The 20,301-nt window shown below is 36.2% G+C and overlaps 3 protein-coding genes across 3 annotated transcripts; 1 reads left to right on the top strand and 2 right to left on the bottom strand.

Annotated features, from left to right (window-relative positions):
- The first annotated feature begins 2,058 nt into the window (after window positions 1-2,058).
- LOC107858830 (glycerol-3-phosphate dehydrogenase [NAD(+)]) lies at window positions 2,059-5,490 on the top strand. The gene is made up of 11 exons (XM_016703622.2): window positions 2,059-2,566; window positions 2,798-2,874; window positions 2,963-3,035; window positions 3,493-3,710; window positions 3,790-3,897; window positions 4,009-4,072; window positions 4,164-4,201; window positions 4,304-4,424; window positions 4,504-4,558; window positions 4,638-4,686; window positions 5,065-5,490. The coding sequence occupies exons 1-11, from the start codon at window positions 2,440-2,442 to the stop codon at window positions 5,245-5,247; spliced, it is 1,113 nt and encodes a 370-aa protein (XP_016559108.1). The 5' UTR covers window positions 2,059-2,439; the 3' UTR covers window positions 5,248-5,490.
- A 78-nt stretch (window positions 5,491-5,568) lies between these two features.
- On the bottom strand, window positions 5,569-10,852 carry LOC107858829 (alpha/beta hydrolase domain-containing protein 17B). Its single transcript, XM_016703621.2, has 5 exons — window positions 10,317-10,852; window positions 7,144-7,180; window positions 6,791-7,027; window positions 6,600-6,647; window positions 5,569-6,236 (listed from the first exon to the last, which is right to left on the bottom strand). Exons 1-5 carry the CDS (start codon window positions 10,616-10,618, stop codon window positions 5,733-5,735), a joined length of 1,128 nt encoding a protein of 375 aa, XP_016559107.1. The 5' UTR covers window positions 10,619-10,852; the 3' UTR covers window positions 5,569-5,732.
- A 1,749-nt stretch (window positions 10,853-12,601) lies between these two features.
- On the bottom strand, window positions 12,602-18,006 carry LOC107858828. Its single transcript, XM_016703620.2, has 2 exons — window positions 17,404-18,006; window positions 12,602-12,926 (listed from the first exon to the last, which is right to left on the bottom strand). The coding sequence occupies exon 1, from the start codon at window positions 17,811-17,813 to the stop codon at window positions 17,424-17,426; it is 390 nt and encodes a 129-aa protein (XP_016559106.1). The 5' UTR covers window positions 17,814-18,006; the 3' UTR covers window positions 12,602-12,926; window positions 17,404-17,423.
- Between the last annotated feature and the right edge of the window lie 2,295 nt (window positions 18,007-20,301).

Below are 20,301 nucleotides of genomic sequence, written 5' to 3'. Positions count from 1 at the left end.
TCCCGAGACCCCACTTTGTGGAAATACACTAAATTTGTTGTTGTTGTTGAAAACTCCACATCATCAGCAAATAAAAATTTTTGCTTTGGTTTTGTTCTCACAACAGACTTCCTAAAATGCAATATCTGTTTTGTTTAAATATAGTTGAACAACCCTTTTGCCCTATTTTTAAGTTAAGGGAAGAATCCATATCCCACATATTCTTGGATTGCTTTTTGCTAAAAAATTTTGGCTTCATATCGATTTAAAAATTAACCAGCTAAACTTCTCCTCCTCTCATTGGTTATTGGTATTAAAAGATCAAAATTTTCCTCATTAGTAAAACTTAGCCACCATTACAATTGGCTTGATTTTCTTCCTTTTGCTCTCTTTGGATAAATCAAAATAACAATATTTATAAAACATACTACTTCCTCCGTTTAAAAACGAATGACCTGCTTTTCTTTTTAATTCGTTTAAAAAGGAATAACCCCGTTCCCTTTTTGGCAATACTTTACTTTTAACTTTCCACGTGACATGTTTAAGATCACAAGATTAAAGGACATTTTGATACATTTGACATAACTTTAATTTAGGACCACAAGATTCAAATGTGTTTTTATTATCTTGAAATCCATGTCAAGTCAAACTAGATCATTCTTTTTTAAACGGAGGGATTATTATTATTCTTCCTGCTCCTCTTGTTACTGCTAAACGTTTGGAATTTAATGCTTGGACGGATTGTGACTCTACATCTGATGCTCCTATTTCTATTGAAATCAAATGATTTCCTCCACCTGTTAATTACTATAAGCTAAACATAGATGGTTCTTATAATAAACTCACTACTAGAGAAGGTATAGAAGGGGTTGTGTGAGACTCAAATGGTAACTGGATTTTTGGTTTCGCTGGGGGTATGTGATGCTCGAAAAGTTGTGCATTCTGAAATTCTGGCCTGGGTCTTGAAATAGCTGCTAGCCACAACTTTTTACCTCTAACAGTGGAGGTCGATTCCACTGACCTTTTCCTTATTCTTGAAAAATCTCCACCTTTATTTAATTCTATTACTTTGGTTTTGCAGGTTGCTCTTAAAGAGACTGGAAATTCGGTACTCAATCATAACTTCCATCAAGCTAATAGGGCGGTTGATTGTCTGTGTAAGATATGCCCAAATCTTCCAGGAAATCAAGTACAGTTTTTGTCAAATCCTCCAAGCACCGTACTGTCTCTCATGAAAGATGATTCTCTTCATGTTTCCCACAACAAACTAATCTTTACATCATCTTGTAATAAATTAGCTAGTTTAGGCAATCCTTATGTTTTGTCCAGTTCTCAGTTTGAAAGCACTCTGTTGCCTATGAACTCTACTATGTCTATGTCTGCTGCTACTGTTTAATATTTATAATAATCATCCCTTTATCCAAAAATAAAAAATAAAAAAAAAGGACATATTCAGTGTGATCTCGTAAGTAATTTTTAAGAGAATAGTGTGTACGCAAATTTTAATCCTACCATGATTTCGATAGACAATTTTTTTATATTTATATTTAAAAATTTAATTATAATTTGTATACATTTAAAACTCGAAGCGGAAAATATAATTACTCCCTCAGTCCAATAATATTTGTCCAGTATATTTTTATGTCCAATAATACTTATCTAGTTTAAAAAATTAATAAATAATTTATCTCTTTCAACCTATTTTTTCTTACTATTAAATACTATTTATTACTTAATATATTTTTTAAAGCACTAAATTTATTATAGTAAAATTATTTTTATTATTTCTTATTTATCAACCTATGTGTTAAGTGAATAGTGGAAAAATATTGTTGGAGTAAGTAGACATTTGACCATGCGAATTTTTTAACTTTTTATTTAAAAAATTATTTTACTTTAGCACTAAAGTAATAGTGTTTGGTCAATCTCCCTTATGTGGTCAAATCAATATGTTTTATCTTTTATTTTTATTTCTTTCACAAAATTTTAAAAATAATTTAAATTTAAATTTATGATTAAATATAATAACGACTCCAACTTTAATTTTAATTTTTAAAAAATTAATATTATTTTCATGATCAAATGGGATTGTAGTATTGATTGGTAGGGCATGGGGGACTAGGAGTAGGTTTGGAGGAAGGAGGTTGAGTAAATGAAGAAAGAGGGTGATAGATAAATGAGATAAGCCAGCCAGCTAGGTACGTGGGGGCTGGCTCAAATGGAGGGCATACATATTTGCTGCTTTCATAGAGTAGATCGCCGGATTTAACATGACACGCATTGTTACTCACGATACGTGTCTGACTTCTCCGCCCAAATTCAACCTCCACCTTCCCTTTTCTATGGTGTCCTCTTCCTCCTCACTTTCCTCCCTTTCATTTATCCTATTCTGTTCGATCTCTCTCTAACACAACGACGACACTAACACGAACACCTCCCCCCATTTCAATTCTTCTTCTCATGGCTCCTTCCAACCAACTTGAGGTTCCTCAAAAATCAAGAGTCACCGTCGTTGGTAGTGGCAATTGGGGTAGTGTTGCTGCCAAGCTCATTGCTTTTAACACCCTCCACATCAATTCTTTCCACGGTTTATTTCTTTATACCCTTTTCTTCTTGCACATTTTCCTTTTGTGTGTGTGTGTGTGTGTTTGGGACATCTTAGATTAAATTCACGCTACACCTGTCACCTTCCGTCAGTAGCAAATATCACGTTCTCAACTCATTAGGCCACACCCTTGGGTGCACGATTTCCATTTCATAATGCAAAATTTATGTTATTTCTTTCATTGGTTAATATATTTCTTCTTAATAAATTTAGATGAAGTGAGGATGTGGGTCTTTGAGGAGACATTGCCATCAGGTGAAAAACTCTCCGACGTCATCAACAGAACCAATGTAATTTCCCTGTTTTCTCTTTTGTGTTAATAAGGAATTTATGCTTGTAATATGGAGATTATACTTTTAACTTCTTGTTATTTCACAGGAGAATGTTAAATATCTTCCTGGTATAAAACTACCTAAAAATGTTGTTGCTGACCCTGACATCGAACATGCAGGTATTATACATTGTAGTAGTAACTGGTGCTGTATTTTTAACTTTTTTACTAATTATATTTATGATTATTGTCATTAATGATCTTGGATTGCGTAGTATTACTCTGGGTGTTTCTTGTTATTCCATTTCTGTTAGTACTATTTACTGTTTCTAGCATTTCGATTATCTTATTAGTTTGTGGTAGTCATTGTTCCGTTTTTAGTATGCTTTGTCATTCTTTCTTTAGCATTTTGTATTGACTTCTTCACTCCCGTTGTTTCTTTGTTCAAATTGCTTTGTAATGCTTTTACTTATGCCGAGGGTCTATCGGGAACAACCTCTCTACCCTGTAGGGGTAAGGTCTGCGTGTCCTCCCAGACACCACTTGTGGGATTACACTAGATATGTTGTTGTATTTGAGCTTAATGTGTAGTCAGTGGAGTCCAAGACTAACATGTTATAGTGGGGGAAATGTGCAGTGAGGGATGCTAACATGTTAGTGTTTGTGACTCCTCATCAATTCATGGAGGGCATTTGCAAGAGGCTAGTTGGGAAAATTAGGGAAGATGCTGTGGCAATTTCCCTAATAAAAGGAATGGAGGTCAAGAGAGAAGGACCATGCATGATCTCCTCCCTCATCTCTGAAATTCTTGGAATCAGTTGTTGTGTTCTAATGGGAGCCAACATTGCTAATGAGGTTAATATTGCAGGAAATTATTATTACATGTTAGTCTTAGTCAACTTATAACGAATGTGACTAAGAATTTCAAGTGCAGATTGCAGTTGAGAAGTTCAGCGAAGCAACAGTAGGATATAGGGAGAACAAAGAGATAGCAGAGAAATGGGTTCAACTATTCAATACTCCTTACTTTATGGTCTCAGCCGTGAGTGCAGCATAACTTGCATTTGAACATATTATGAGTTTTAAGCTTTTCTGACATGTAAACTGACCAATCATTCTCCGACAAGTTATTCAATTAATCTAATGTAAATAGGTTCAAGACGTGGAAGGAGTCGAACTTTGCGGGACTCTTAAAAATGTTGTGGCTCTAGCAGCAGGTCAATATACCTGTGCTTTTATTGTCCTGTATCTTATCATTATTTGATTTTAGCTTTGAGTAACGGAGAATTTAAATTTGTGATATACCAGGGTTTGTGGACGGCCTGGAAATGGGAAATAACACTAAGGTAGCAGCCAGAAAGATATAGAATCTCTCTGTTTTTTAAAGGAAATGGAGCAATTTGTTCCCCTGTTTAATGTGTCTTGTTGGTTTCTAAATGATTGAACAGGCTGCAATAATGAGAATTGGCTTGAGAGAGATGAAGGCATTATCCAAGCTATTGTTTCCTTCTGTTAAAGATAATACATTCTTTGAGAGTTGTGGAGTAGCAGATCTTATAACTACTTGCTGTAAGTTGTCAATTTCCATTCTACTCGCGCATGCCATTTGCTCATGGTGATGAACAATCATACATGATTTTATATGCAGTGGGAGGAAGAAACAGGAGGTGTGCTGATGCTTTTGCAAGGAATGGAGGAAAAAGGTTTTCGCTCTCGCTTAGCTTCCTCCTAAATATAGAAAGAAGTGACTGTTTTTATTCTTCTTCTTGCTTGTCTGTTTAGGTCTTTTGATGAACTTGAAGCAGAGATGTTGCAAGGCCAGAAACTGCAGGTACTTAAGTCCGAGTGTTGATTATATATCAGATGTTGAAAATGCATACACACGTTCAAATGCTCCACAAAAGTATAAAGGATAGTAATCCAGAATGTCTTTTAACAGAGGGGAAACTGAAGCATGCAAGAATATCTAGCACAAAACTGAGATATCTTACTGTCTTCTTAAATTGTTCAGCTTTAGGAACAAGTACATGCTACATGTTCTGCAATCTCCTATGCCAATATATGTTATATGGAATTATAAGCAGGGGAATATTGTATTCTTCATACGTTGCTAGCTACTTAAAAACAAATGATTGATATTTATCCACTGCTATAACTTACGTTATTCCAGCAAGTTGATACCTTTGCTATGCTCTCAATTTTTTTGAAGGGCGTCTCTACAGCAAAGGAGGTTTATGAGGTTCTAAGTCATCGGGGATGGTTGGAATTGTTCCCCCTTTTCACGACAGTTCATGAGATCTGCAGTGGCCGTCTTGCTCCCTCAGCCATAGTTGAATATACCGAGCACTCAGCCAGATTGCCCTTGCTGGAAAGTCCTGTTCACTTGAACTGATATGCAAAGAGTTGGAAGTCATCAATATATATATCTAAGATACTCCAGATTTTGGTTCTTTTTCAGTCCCTGCTTCTTTTGTTTCCCCTTATAATTAATAGAACAATTTTGAGGGGCTGGTATTCTCATCATAAGCCATCAGCAATTTGATGCCAAGAAATGGCAGCGCTTGAATTGCCTTATGTTCTCGAATTGCTTATCCAGGTTCGCTCTTGTTTATGGAAAATGAGGAGATTGCATTCACCACTTTTTTGTCACTGTTCTTCAATTGAGTTTTCCTCTCTTGTTAACCACCTAATGAAGTTTAGTAAAACAAAAATATGAAGAGAGTAAATTTATAACATCATTCTTTGATTCAGGCACTGACTTTTTAAAGGATTTTTACAGACCAATGCATATCTTGAAAACCATAAATAAAACCAACTCATTTCACTCTTTACCCACACCATCAAACTTTGAAGAAACTTTACAATTTGGTTCAGCTATCAACCAGTTCGTATTCTTTCCATTCTATCAACACTTTTCCGGGCTCTTTCTAATTGGTGATCGATGCTTTTCCTTGATTTTTCAGTGCAGTCCACACTTCTCCGAGATCTCTCCATTTGTTCAAAAGAGATCCTCAGTTTTTCTAGTTTGTCTGTAATGGCATTACTGGAATGATTCTTTAACTTCTCAGGCTTCAACTTCTCAGGCCTGTCTGTGCTGTGTCTCGGTTTTTCTCTACGGTCGGTGCTTTTCCTTGAAGCTTCAAAAACATCTGTACTCTTCCTAGGTGGTTCAAACTGGTCTGTGCTTTTCCTAGAACTGATCCTTTGTGATGGAGACCTTTCAATGGTTGCTATAAACTTCTTTAGGTGTCTGATATATTCTGGATAGAGCTCCAAGTCACAATGGTTCCCTCCCTTGATCCATAAAGGCTCGTATTTCTCCTTGCATAATTCCCAGAGCTGCTTGCCATGTGAAAAATCAACTACTTCATCTGCAGTTCCCTGCAATATCAATTAACACCACAGCCTAAACACGTGGTAGAATGTTCATGATGGCTTTAGCCTTGTGTCTCTGATTTCTGTCTTACAGTAAAACATGCACGTCTAGACAATAATCATGTTGAGACTTCAGGAGGAGAAAATTAGTCATGAAAATTTTGGTCCCTATAAAATCTTTTCTTTCTTTCGAATTATAAAACACATCCTAAATGGATTTGCAAAACATATCATACCATAATTCATGAACAAAGTGACTGTCAAAGAATGTAAACCATTCCAGGCACCAAATTTGACTATAGAATGAAAGGTAAATGGACAACTCTTAACAATTTGTGTAGTTTAGTTAATGGTCATTGTCACACTTACATGAATGATGAGTACCGGACAATTAACCGAAGGGATCTTGTCAACATTCTGCAACACAATCGAGAAAACATTCATTTAGTGAGGTAGCAGTGCCCCAACCTTTCACAGCCATAAATAAATATAAATAAAATCACATATACAATAGTAAATACTACTAGCAGAAACAGGCACACTAGAGAGATGAGTGCTACCTTGTAAATGTCAAACCAGTACGTCCGCTTGACAGGATACATAACTCGTAAACCTGAAAGAAGGGGACTATGCAGAATGACTGCTCTTAATCGTGGTAGACGAGCTGCAAGATCCAAAGTAGGTCCACTACCAACTGATTGGCCATAAAGTATAACATCTTCATGTTTTGTACCATAGTTTTCTTCAAGGCACTTATATGCAGCTTCAATATCTGCGTAAGTATTCTGCTCACTTGGCTGCAAATAGCAAATACAATACCGTAGAAGATACTGTCAAATTCTATTATATGTGAAAAGTGCAGCATACAGTATGATCTAAGCAAAGATATGCAATGATGTTTAAAGCTACATACCTTACCAGTTGACTGTCCATATCCAGAGTAGTCATACCTACACAAAATTAGGGGGTATTAGGACCATCATACCGTAGGAATAAGTAGAAACACATTTTGTTTGTAATGGTAAATAAATAATAAAGGTCAGTCGATGGTCTTCCTGATGCAAATTCCCAAAAGACTAAAATGTTCTGCTCTCCTATGATCCGTTTAGGAAGGGTATGAGAACATGGTACCAAACTGGAAGCAGTGTTAGGCCAGTCAATATGACCTTTATGGAGGGACTTGAAAGCAAACCGATCTAATAAAAATTTCAAGTTAGTAAATGACGTACATCTTTATTTTTACCCGTCATGACGTACACAACTTATGACATAAAAGTATTTGACATCCTACATAAAGCCCTAATGGTTTTTTTAGCAGAATTTTCAAACTGAGACTTGTTAGATCCACGTTTAGCTCATTCTTTTAGCGAAACAACTACCGAACTACTCTTCTAAACACACCCTAAAACAAAAACTAATTTCTGAGTTTCCTCAACAGAACCTTATTCAGTTCCATAGTTCTAAAACTACAGCAGGACTACTAGCCAAGGAAATGTTATCACAAAGTGGACTATAAGGATTATTGCACACATTTATGCTAATGAATACATAAGTATAAGCATATTCATAAACCCATATATTCCTGCAGATTACACACATAGAAGGCAAACAAGCTGCAGTAATTAGCAACATATTCTTTTTTCCCTAAAGCATGCACTTAATAAGAATAATGCCTAGATGCACATACTGAACTACTTTGTATCCTATAGAGAAACAGTTTTCAGAAAACTAGAATCACTAACAATCTTGCTTTTGGGCGTTAACATCATCTCTCAGGAGCAGCAGATGACCCTCTAGTACTCGGTATCTTTATCCATTTGAACATAGAAGTCTGAGAAATAGCTGACAACTATCATGGCTATTAAATACATTTATCTTACTCCCAGACTTGACATTGGATTTTGTTAGCGCTTGAATATCATATTACAAAAGCATCTGGGAAACATTAAAAGAATCAGAGCGCCATCCAAAGTATAAAGATCTATTAAGGTTCAATTGGTCGTCCTTTCAAGTTTAACGTGTCCAAAAAATCAATGCATAAAAATGCTTAGAAACTTAAATTTACCATCGATGTACTAGAACTTCCTGGTCACCAGCCCCATAAAAGAAATATGTCGTGTTAAAACTTGTAACTATGATAGGGTTATATCTGTATCTCCTGGTGACAAATTACGTATCAGCTTCCCGAAATACGACCAAGCGGGGGAGATAAAGAGAAGATCACTGATCTCTAATGAAGACCTAAAAAACGAGAATAAAATTTTCTGTCTGACAATCTGTAATTTATGGATGTTATGATGTATAATTGTATTTTCCTGATGCACCTTTTCATTATTTTAAGGATAAGGAACACAGCTGAAGACTCCTGCAGATGGTAAGGAGGATAATCAGTGGTGGGAAAGGTGTCTTCCTAAAGATGAAAGGAGAGTGATTCATCAAAGCTTTGGCCCTCTGAAAGTTGATACTACTGAAATGGTCATCCATCTTCGAATATCATTTATCGTATAAAGTCAAAAATGGCATCGCGTCAGTAAATCATTGTCAATCATTAGCAATGCAACATGTGGCACCAATCCCTCAATTCCAACAAGAGAAGAAACTCTCATGTGTTCCTAATTACTATCATTCTTTTACCAACAATTAAGCCCAACACTCTTTTTTTATTTTTTTTAGTTCTCTTGGGGGTGGAGAAAGCCTTGGATAAGAAAATAGTGAACCAAAATCAGAGTTCAGGCCAGGTTGTGTGCACCTCAACTATTCCACCAGGTACTTGTTACGTCTCACTAGCACAAGTACCGGGCCTGCCCACCAATAGTGAATCAAAACTACAATCTTGATTGGCAGACCAAACCCCTCAGAAAAGAAATTTTAATTAAAAATCCAATTATGAAGATGATAAGTAGAACTCAGCTTACACAAACTTTGAGGATGCCAAGGTTATTCTGTGCTGCCAACTTTATTTTCAGTATGTAATCAATAGACAAGTGAACTTCCTTGCCCCTGCCCCCTCTCTGAGTTTTTCACTCTTTTCTCAAGATGTTCCGATATCCTTTCTGTTTCATCCTTTACTTCTAATTCACATAAATTCTAATTTTGACTTCTGGATTTCTTCATTATTCTTGTTAAATCCACCTCAGTTCCTCAGGAAATACATCAGAAAATTCCTTGAAGCTGACTTTAACCGTCTATTTTACCATCAACCACATCGGTAACAGTTGATAAAAGTTGGAAAATCTAGGGTTAACGATGATTTAGGATTTGAGGATTATAATCCAGTAACTTCCAACGTAGGAGCTACTTAGATGCTAGTGGTACCTCTAGGCGAGTGATGGAAAGAGGTAACGTAAAATGAGTGTCGACTCTTGTTTTCATAATCTGATTATATCCTTGGAAGTTGAAGATTCAATTTCATATACTGTCTACTATCAGCTAATCCTGTTGCCACGAGGCATTAAACAGCAACAGGCCACGACAGAACAACAAATTCGCAAATTCTATATATCCTATATATTTGAAAGTACTCTCAAAGCAATACCAGGATTGGTAATCGTGATTAGGAAATAAAAGCAATCCCAATATCAGAATCTAAAGTGTTAAAGCTCTTGCTTCCATCTACTCAATGAAAAAAAAAAAAAAAAAAGGAAAGCGGCCAGTCTCCCAGGCTGACCCAAAACTAAAAATTTAGAAACTACTAGAAGCTTCAGCCCCACTTTGTGGGATTACACCGGGTATGTTGTTGGTTAGCAAACGTGTAGAATAACCAATATTACTACTACACCTCAATCCCAAATTAAACCATTCAGGAATCCGCATCGGCTATATAAATCATCCACTCCACCCAGCTCTACTTGTACCCAATTCCATTCCAATACTAAAAAAAAAGTTAGTCTTTTAAGCAAATTAAGATATCTAAAACTAGAGGTTCTTTTGTAACACTAAAATATGATCCCTAAAACTAGCATACAAGTCCCTAACTTGCTAAAAATCAAGTTCCTTTTATTTCTATAATCAAGTTGTATATGCCAGCTTTCTCGCACTCAAGACTTTTCAAAGAGATAAAGAAAAGAGAAAGAGAGAGTAAAGTACCCTAAGATATTAACCCGCAAGTGGATGCTCAATTCAATGAAAAGCTCATACATCTGACCCAAATCTGCCGCATTTCCATGTGAATACAATAGAGTTGAGGCAGCCATAGGATGCCTAACGTGCATAGCAACAATCTCAGTACCTTTACGAGTTGGCAACTTAAGTACTTCAACATTTTCACGATGAGGATAAGGGCTAAGCAGCAAAAGACCGGTCAGATCATCTTTAATAAGCTTGTATGAAGGTGGATTTGGTGGGAAAAATGCAAACTTGGCTGCCATTGATGAAGTTACCCCTCCCATTCTTAAAGAGTTTTGGGTATTCTTGGTTGTTAATTAAGATTGAAATTAAGTGCTTGAAATGGAAATATTATAGATAGGAAGACTCATTGATTGTGGATCAATATTCGTAAGTATATTTCTCTTTTAGTAGTAATCGAAATTCTAGAAGAGAAAAGAACTTTACACTCTGGATATTATTTTTACTCATGTTGACGACATACACTAGACGACTAAAGCCGACAGAAAACGTGGAATATAATGTGGTTATTGGTCGGTTAGGGTCCCCCTTTATCTTCTCTCTCCATTTATCACTTTCATCTTTTATGATAGAATCACTGAGAATTCATTGTATGGAGTATGTATGGTGGTGTTTGAATAAAGTTTTACAAAAACTGTAAATTTGTTCAAAAACTTACCCATGGTAATGTATTGTCAGTGTAAATATTACGTTTGTTTTAGTTGTTATATATATTGTTGATCATATTTTATTCTTTATACCAATATCTTTTTATAATAGTCTTATCTCGTGCCCTACTTTTCTAGCGAATTTATTCTTCAATTATTGATACGTGAGATTAAATTCATGTCATCCCGGTTAGCCAGCAATATCAAAAACTATATTTCGTTGAGCTATTTTTTTTTTTTTTTTCCAAATAGAAAAGGAAAAAGGGAAAGAAAGGTTAGCTTTATGTCCTCAGTGATTCTAGTTTGATCAAGGAAACCAACAAAAAATAAATTTGCCAAGGACATTACAAATTTAGTCGAGAGGAAGAAGCTTATAACATCATAGTCGTCTGTCTATAGTTATCTTGGCAATACTGAATTACTGATCTTCCAATATGCTAGTTTCAATATCTGGTTCATTACTTTGGTCATTTGATTACAAAATATACGAAAACCAATAACCCTTAAAAGAAGATTTTGCAACTTCATACTGCTTGCTTATATTTACTGAGATTTGGGAGCTAAGATTTCCATGATGAAAGACCTTTTAACTCCTTTTAAAAAGATGGGGAAAATGACAAAGATACAGGGGGGAAAAAAAAAGCCCCAGGGGTATGTGTGGAATGTATAGGAAAGCAAGCCACCAACCTCATTTGAAAAGCAAAAGAGGCAAGTGACTAGTTGGGCAGGACGTCCGGAATTACATCAGATTGAGTTAAAGTGGCATTAAAGAAGGTAATATGTCTCTTCCCCTTAGCCTAAAAAACTGCTGCTAATCATTTGTTGAGATTTTCTCACTTAAAAGAGAGTTGATTCATCCCCTTTTCTTTCTCTGGTCACCAAAAGAAGAAAGATGATAGCTCATTCATTGTACCTACCACCTGCTTTGTAGTAATTTAGGCGGAAAGAGTACCGGGTCTTTTTTTCTATGATGGGCCCACAACAGTTTTCACGCACCTCAACCAACTTTTTATGGGCACCTACGACCAACTGTCAACACAAATACCAGGTATCTCTGCCCATCAAGGGTTGGACACAGATGAGAAGACACTATCTAGTCTCACAAAACCAAAGGATGCATTTAAAAAAATGAATTATCTTGCCTCTAGCACAAAATCCTGCTTGTGCCACTAGTTACAGCTCAAAGGTTATTCCAAAATTCAGTTCATACGAGACTAACAGCTTACACCTGGCCCAGAATCTATGAACATCACCCCACATTGTTGGCCCATAACACAGAATCACACCCCCAAGTACTAGAAGTCCACAACATGAGAACAAGAAGTACAAGTCGGACCAACAGATTGGTGACATGAAGGAACCATAGCCCCCACAGTGATACTGCAACCAGATGTGATTCCATTAACAATCTCTATCACTCCAAGACAAGGGCAGTTGAGGGTTCTCAATCATATGTAAAAGGACTAAACACTGAATGTACGCATGGTTTTCAAATCAATTCTAATGAATGCATAATACCCAAAGGTTAACGGCATTCCTACGCTGGCACTACGAGACACCAAAACCCAGCCAGTTTTCAATTGAGTTTAGGAACTCGAGTGCATTGCTAGTAAATCTTTATTCCCTGTGGTAATAAAATACATTTGAGATGATCATCTAAGAACCCACACTCTATACCAAAGGGAAGAAAAGGGGTACAAATAGTGCGACAAAAGAAAGGAAAGACAAACTCATGCCCATGTGCGTACTGAACAAGAGTGATGCCACTTCCAGTATTATTTTGGGGTCAAAAGACAGAGTTACATGAAAAACCTATGTCGTTCCTCTTTGTTTGCTCCAAAATATGAGTAATCAAAAATATTTCTTAAGGAAATGATAATGAGAACACAGCAGTGTCCACAAGCAGCTTCTGCCGTCAAAGTATCTGCATATGGTTGTCAAAAATAAACTTCAGACATGTTTGTAGATTCAACTATGGGAAGCTACAACAATTTCCGGGACAGATTTATGCAATAAGAATTCACATACATTAAAAGTAAACTCCACAACAAGTTCCAGAAGGCAAACTCTCAATGACTTATTTTATCTTGATCAGTAAATTCAAAAGGGCTAAACACACAGATGGCTCCCCTTAAACGTGGTATGATATGTCAATTAGATACTCGAACTTAGCTAGTGATGCTATAGACACCTAAACTCGGTAGAAATGTGTCTTAAACACACAAGTCCAACATGGCATAATGCGTGTTATGAAGTAATCCTAAGCGCATGCTTGTACTGATATTGCACAAACTTCATCTTCATATCCTAAAATCATCCATTTTCCAATTCCACCCACCAACCCCCTCCCTCCTCCCTCTCTGGTGAACCTTCTGGATTCGCTGAAGTTACCATGGGACATGATCCTAGTATTGATGAATGAAGCCAGGCTCTGCTCAATTTTTGTTGATTATGGCCCCTGAACTGACTCATTCAACTGCTTTTTTCATTAATCACTCAGCACTGAGTGGGAAAAGCTAAGCTGTCCATCTCATTGGTTCCTTAAGCATACTCGTGTTTCAGATTTCCACATCTGTAAGATCAAAGAAGCTATTAAGCACCTAGAGCAAAATGGACAATCTCACCTTGAACTTGAGTGGCATTTAAGCTAGGGTATTCCATATTTGCATAAAACCCATCATTTCTTCAGTATGGTTTCAGAGTTCTCCTTGCCTGTAGACTATCTGATTCTTTACAATCAAACCCTAGCTTAGCAATGAACTTCCTCACACTGACCATCCTAACCATGAGGCAACCGTGTTAGAGACATGCCTACATTTATCAACCTTGGTTACTGGGATTTTATGAACCCTCCCAGTGCTGATGACTTCCGCCATTATTTGGCCATCACAATTCTATTTTAGCAATAATGATATCTCAATTACGACAACTAGTGAGCAAGTAAACAAAACCACCCTTGCACTTCACCTTTTCACCAACCAACATGATACCAACACAATCTAGAGGCAATAACCATATAAATCATGGTCAATCAATCAAACAGTGTCAAACATGAGTGGAGAAGATTAGATTTGAACTAATTCTTTAAGACCACTGCTGAATACCCTGTGCACTTTATATCCCTTCCTATTTCCACAAAAAAACCTCTTTTCTTTTATTGAGAAAGAATAGTAGTAATAATATATATAAAATAGAAATTAAAAAATAAAATAAACCTCTCATCTTTTGAGAGCACCTGAGATGCTCATAACTATGTACCAAAAAGAAGAATGCGAGAAGTTCATATTCTCCAGATTCTACTAATCTATAAATTAGGTAATGAGGATGAAAAAAAGCATAAGCTACCTCATTCATGCTCTCGTGTTTCCCGCTGTCATCTTCGGTGGATATGCACATTCACTTAAAGGGGGATAGGGCACTGAGCCAACCTTTAAGATTGAATAAAGTTACTAAGCTGGCCACCACACCACTCTTTCTTACCCGCCCTTATTAGTAGCAGGCAACCTTTCTTTCTCGCCTTTCTTCCAGCTTTTTCCAGATACTAATAGAGTTGCCTTCCATTACCAATCTGTCATTTTACAGCATGAAGTCACCCGATGTTCGCTACTACTAATAAGGGCGGCGAGATGTTAACCGTTTGCTATTAGTAAGCACTCCCCTAGTTTTGACCTAATGAGCTTCTTCTTCTTTTTATTACCTAGGGTTGGTGCGGGGAGGGGAAAATCATCTTCCTTTTTATGGTTTTTTCCTTCTAAGGCACGTCTCCTTTTCATGCGTCCTTTGATACATCATCAGCATGTAATTTCACATGATTAGTTTAGCTGCCTAGAGAGTTTAAGAGATATTTCCACCACATTAAGGTGTCTATCTGGTCACTAGCTAAATTGAAGTGTCTAACTGACAATTGTCCCAAGTTTAAGGGGCTATCTATGAATTTGTCCATCCAAAAGCAAAGCACTCAGTGTTGTATATTACAAAAGAGCTTGCCGTTTTTTATTGTGGGGATGGTACAAAAGAGCATACTATTTACCCTGTGCATTCGTGTAATGAGACTATAAAGTTTACCAGTCTATCCTCATCATACACAGGGTCTATAGACAAACTCTCAACATTTTATCACAATGAAGAAGTAGAGAACAAGGAAAGATGATGAAATAAAACCGAAAAACTAGTGAGGGCCTTTTTGCACACATTAATCAAAATGGATATTGGAAAGACACGAGTAGAGATATCTCTCTCAGATTTATCATTCTTTCCATAGTATAATGACATACCCAGTGTAATCCCACAAGTGAGTCTGGCATGCTTTCCATAGTATTAATACCAAAAACCCTGAAGAGTATTGTGTATTTTAAGAGCTAAAGCAGCTGTGAAGGGATCAAACACATAAAGTAATAAAAATCGACACACCCCTGTTACAATGAAAATATAGGATTAGTGTCCTAGCTTCTGCATTCCTTTGTCACACTCAACGGAAACAACAGGCAAGAATAAAAATTGGAGAGAAAAATAGTAGGAGAGCGACAAAAGTTAAAACCAAAACTGGTAAGGGAGACTAGACATCACTCAACTAACCTACTAAACATCTACCCGAATCCTCAACCTCCATATCCGCCTATCTGGGGTCATGTCCTCAATAAGCTGCAGGTGTGTCATATTCTGTCTAATCACCTTTTTCAAATGTTTCTTCGACCTACATCTACCTTTCCTCATGCCCACCATAGTTAATCTCTCACACCTCCTAACTAAAGCATTTGTGCATTTCCTTTGCACATGTTCGAACCATCAGTCTCACCTCCCTCATCTTGTCCATCACGGAGGCCACTCTCACCTTGTCGAATATCTTCGTTCTTAATCTTATCTCTCCTAGTATGTCACACACTAAGTTGTGGGGACTCTTAACTTACGAAGCCGTGCACGTGTTAAATTCTCCAAAAATACACTACTTTTGGAGAATCCGACACGCATCCGTTGACATTTTTATGAATATGAGAAACATAACCCACATATCTATCTCAGCATCCTTATTTTCGCTTACTTTCATCTTTTAGACATACGAATTCTTGACCATCCAATACTCCCCCACATACAACATAGTTGGTCCGACAACCACTTTATAAACTTACCTTAAGTGTTAGTGGAACATTCTTATCATACAAGACAACGGTGTACGAACCTTCATTTAATCCACCTAGCTCCAATACAATGTGTATCATTAATCTCTCCATTTCCTTGGATTATTGACCTAGGATACTTGAAACTTCCTCTCTAGGGGATGACATGTGTCTCAATCCTCACTTCCACATCTGCCACATGAGTTTCGTCACTAAACTTGCATTACAAGCACTCTATCTTTGTCTTGATCAACCTAAACCCTTTAGACTCCAAGGTCTATCTCCAAACCTCCAGTCTTGTTAACTCCGTTGCATGATCAACACTATGTCATCCACAAATAACATGCACCGTGGCACCTCACTTTGGATACTTCGCGTCCGTACATCCATTACCAAGGCAAATAGAAACGGGTTAACATTTACCAAATGCTATAGTATTAATATAGTAACTAGTAAGAGAGGCACTCAGTTTGATATTCATTTAGGTATTTGGTCAATCACTTGATTAGTTTATTGAGGTACCACGAGCTAAAAGCTACCCTTCTTAACATGCTCATTGCATTGAGAACCTAACAAGAAAGCATACACATAGAATTAGCCTTAAAATTAATTGCTACATCAAGATGCTCCAACAAAATACCTCCTTATCCTAGCTTATGGAGTAAAATATTAGTTGTACAGGAGATAGATGGATTGTTAGACTTCCTCAGCTCACATCAAGAGTAATCACTAACCTGAGTGTTGCTTTTGATCCTTTGTCATCACAGCATACTCTTATTAATGGTTCATATCTTTTACAACTATTGAATTTACTTCATGTCAAAATAATCACACAATTTTAAGTGGATTGCCAAACTAGAAAGTTCAAATCTTGAGATGTTAAAGCGGCAAAGGTGCAAAAGAAAAACTATGAATCCCAGAAAACTTGGTTCTTTTCACACATCATCTTTACTGAGGAAACCTCTCCTGTTGGATTCATAGGATTTTTCCATCTGCTAGAAGTTTTAGCATGACGGATTATCTACATTAGTCTACTAAGAATTTCGTCAAATACATGCTAATGAGCATCTCAACTCAACCACACTACCATTTAACACGAAAGTAAACTTCAATTATTCCTTAAACTTAGTTCAGCAATTTCTTCTACCAAAATTGTCCATAAACCAAAAAAAAAAAAAAAGTTTACAGCTTTCCGGCATTTCAAACTGAAAAAATGGAAGCTGTGCCTGATAAAGATTCACAACAGCTAAACACAACAAAATGCAGCCTGAATAACAAATTCCTCACCGATAACAGTGTCAAATACACTATGTCTTCCTCCTTAGCCGCTTCCTTAACTTCTTCAGCTTGTGTTTGTTCATCTTCCTCTTCCTCTTCTTCTTCACACTATCCGCCCAAATCTTATGTGCCTCATCATCAACAACAACGTTATCTTCCTTATTTTCCTCAGCTTTAATCAGCCCATTTGGACAAACTGGATTCAAGAAATGACCAAAAGAAAAACTTGGAAAAAACCCAACACTCAGATTTGAATCAGATGTTCTTTCTTGAAGAAAAAATGGGATTTGACCAAGCCTACTGGAAGAAGGGTGTTGGAACAAAGGTGATGTAGGTGTAGGTTTAGTGCTGAGGATTGTGGTGATTCTTGCGGCTGATAGAAATGGGTTTTTCAGAGATTTACGAAGAATAGAAGCCATCAGAGGCTAAAATGCTACAACCCCACGAGGAAAAACAAGCGATTTTCGTTATGGAAGAAGGTGAAATAGGCCCTACCAACTAGGGCTTTGCGGGGTTTTGGTGATCTCGTTTACTGCAAAATAAGAACACTTTAGGGGGTGTCTGGTACCTTGTATAAATTTTCACATTATTTGAATAAAATGCTTTGAAATGTATCCTTTAAAAATGAAAAATAAAAAATTCTTAAAATTAAGAAAAATAACTTTTTTTATAAATTTTATTAAAGGATTAGTAAAACTGTCATATAAATACAAGAGATAAAATTGTGAAAAGCATATGACCATTTGGTTGTGTTAGTGGATTTGATCTAATAATTTCTTCCTTTATTGTAACTGATTTATTGTTGATGATGTCTTTAAAATAAATTTCCTACTTGTAATGGCTAAAATGGTGAAGACCGAACCAATTAAAATTATTTTTACGGGCGTTTCCGATAAAGAAGATGCAGAACTTAGGGTTCAGTTTCTTAGCATTGGATGTATTGCATCAACAAATGAAACTTTCATTATAGGTCCCCCATTATTTGTAGTAAATTGTCCATTCTGAGAAAGAGAATGGAACAATCCAATCAGATCTTGCTGATAAAAAACCTAGGTAGATATATGTCCTTCCTCAAAAACACATAGAGGAAAAGATGATCAATTCCAGAAGAATCCTTACATTTGTGAGTAAGTCATTGAACATTATTATTTATTATTGTCATTTATCAGGTCGTGGGTCAAGAACATGTGTTACAGTCTTAGTTTTGGATTGACAATATAAGTTTGCAAGAAAATAAATAACATGAATGAAAAGATCAAAGAAATCGAATAAGACAAAAATTCAAAACAAATTTGTAATGATAATTGGGTATTAGGCCCTTTCAACCGAGGGCAAAATGTGAGCGAGCTCCAATGCAATAATGAATAAGTCGCAAGGAAGCTAAAGGAAATAGAAAATCTCTAAGAAGCAAGCTAAAGATAATTTATTGCTTCAAAAGTAAAGATAGCCAAAAATCAAATTATTTACAATTGGGGAGGGGTATCTATTTATAGGGTATATAGACTGCATGCCGCTAATGAAAGGTTGTCACTTGTCTTGATATCATTGAAGAGAAACCAACCCACTAACGTATGCTAGACGTGGCTCTGTCGAGAGTTGGCGATGATTCCTGAAATCCCCAACACAATATCCTTTTGTTCATCTGTTAGTACGTAGTTACCACCCATGCTAGTTGTTCTGGGGCTCCCTCGCCCTTTGCCTGAGTATGTGTCTTAACATACTGCGTTGTACCTCAAAATTGTGATAGTACGGACCGATATCATTCGTCCGCCCAATTGGTCCAAACTTATCTCAAGCCATTTTCTCCTATACAATTAAAAGAACGAAAAGAATGCTTGAAAAGGCGTAATATTTGGCAAAACAGAAAAATCATTCAGAAATAGTTGATGGTACATTAAAAAAAATTAAAATAGAAAATTTATTATTAGCGCCACAGATTATGCAACATATTGACTACTCCAACCCCAACCCCCAACCCCGCCCCCTTCCTTTTATCTATGAAATTCTACTCTCTTCGACTTCAAGATCAATTTATTTTATAGTTGTATTTATGCAATATATATATTCTCAATGCTATTTTTTGTATCATATATATTAATGCATGTATGTCTTTCTATGTGGATTTCCATATTGTTAATAGACATATTCTTTGGTTATGAATACAATAAGTTAAAAACTCATTTATCTAACTCCAAGTCTCCAATCATTTTTACCAGAATGACATTCATGTATATTCTGAATACAGTGATATCTAATTATTCCACCTTATTTTGCGAGATAGCATTCATCTATAATAATTTTTCCTTCAATTATTCTATCTCAAATAGTATTTTCATCATTAATTTCTTATTGTCATAATATTTATAGCAACAGTAACCTTCCCCTATTTTAATAGCATGTAAGCATCAGTTACTTTTAAAATTGATAACTGACTTCTTAAAATTATTTCAAAGTTCTAAATTTAAGATACTACTACCCCCGTAAGTTGCACATGTTTTTTCAAAATGCTTTAAGTTATTGTCAGTTTTCTATTCGGTTATAATCTAACTTTGAAGCGCTTGTCAGTTTTCTATGTCGGTTATAATCTAACTTTGAAGCGCACAATCACATAGTATTCTACTATTTCCCTTTGAAGTGCACAATCTCAGACCTTCTCTTACCTTATTATGTCTTTACTTATTTTTGAAGACAGACTTCGTATTTTATTTGTATTCAAATGATGTATTAGAGTTCTACACTTTGACACTTCTTTTTGGGGGGTTTTATGTTATGATATTCAAGACTTCTTTTTGGTTTATGTGTTATATTGGTTTGACGTCATTCCAGAAGTCTCGCCTTAGTTATTTTCATAATTTTCTTTATTGATTTTGAGTGATCAGCTTACTTATCAAGGCTGGATCACGATAA

Source organism: Capsicum annuum, chromosome 2 (genome assembly GCF_002878395.1).
Source record: "Capsicum annuum cultivar UCD-10X-F1 chromosome 2, UCD10Xv1.1, whole genome shotgun sequence".
Lineage (NCBI taxonomy): Eukaryota > Viridiplantae > Streptophyta > Magnoliopsida > Solanales > Solanaceae > Capsicum > Capsicum annuum.
This window is presented reverse-complemented; position numbering and strand designations above follow the sequence as displayed.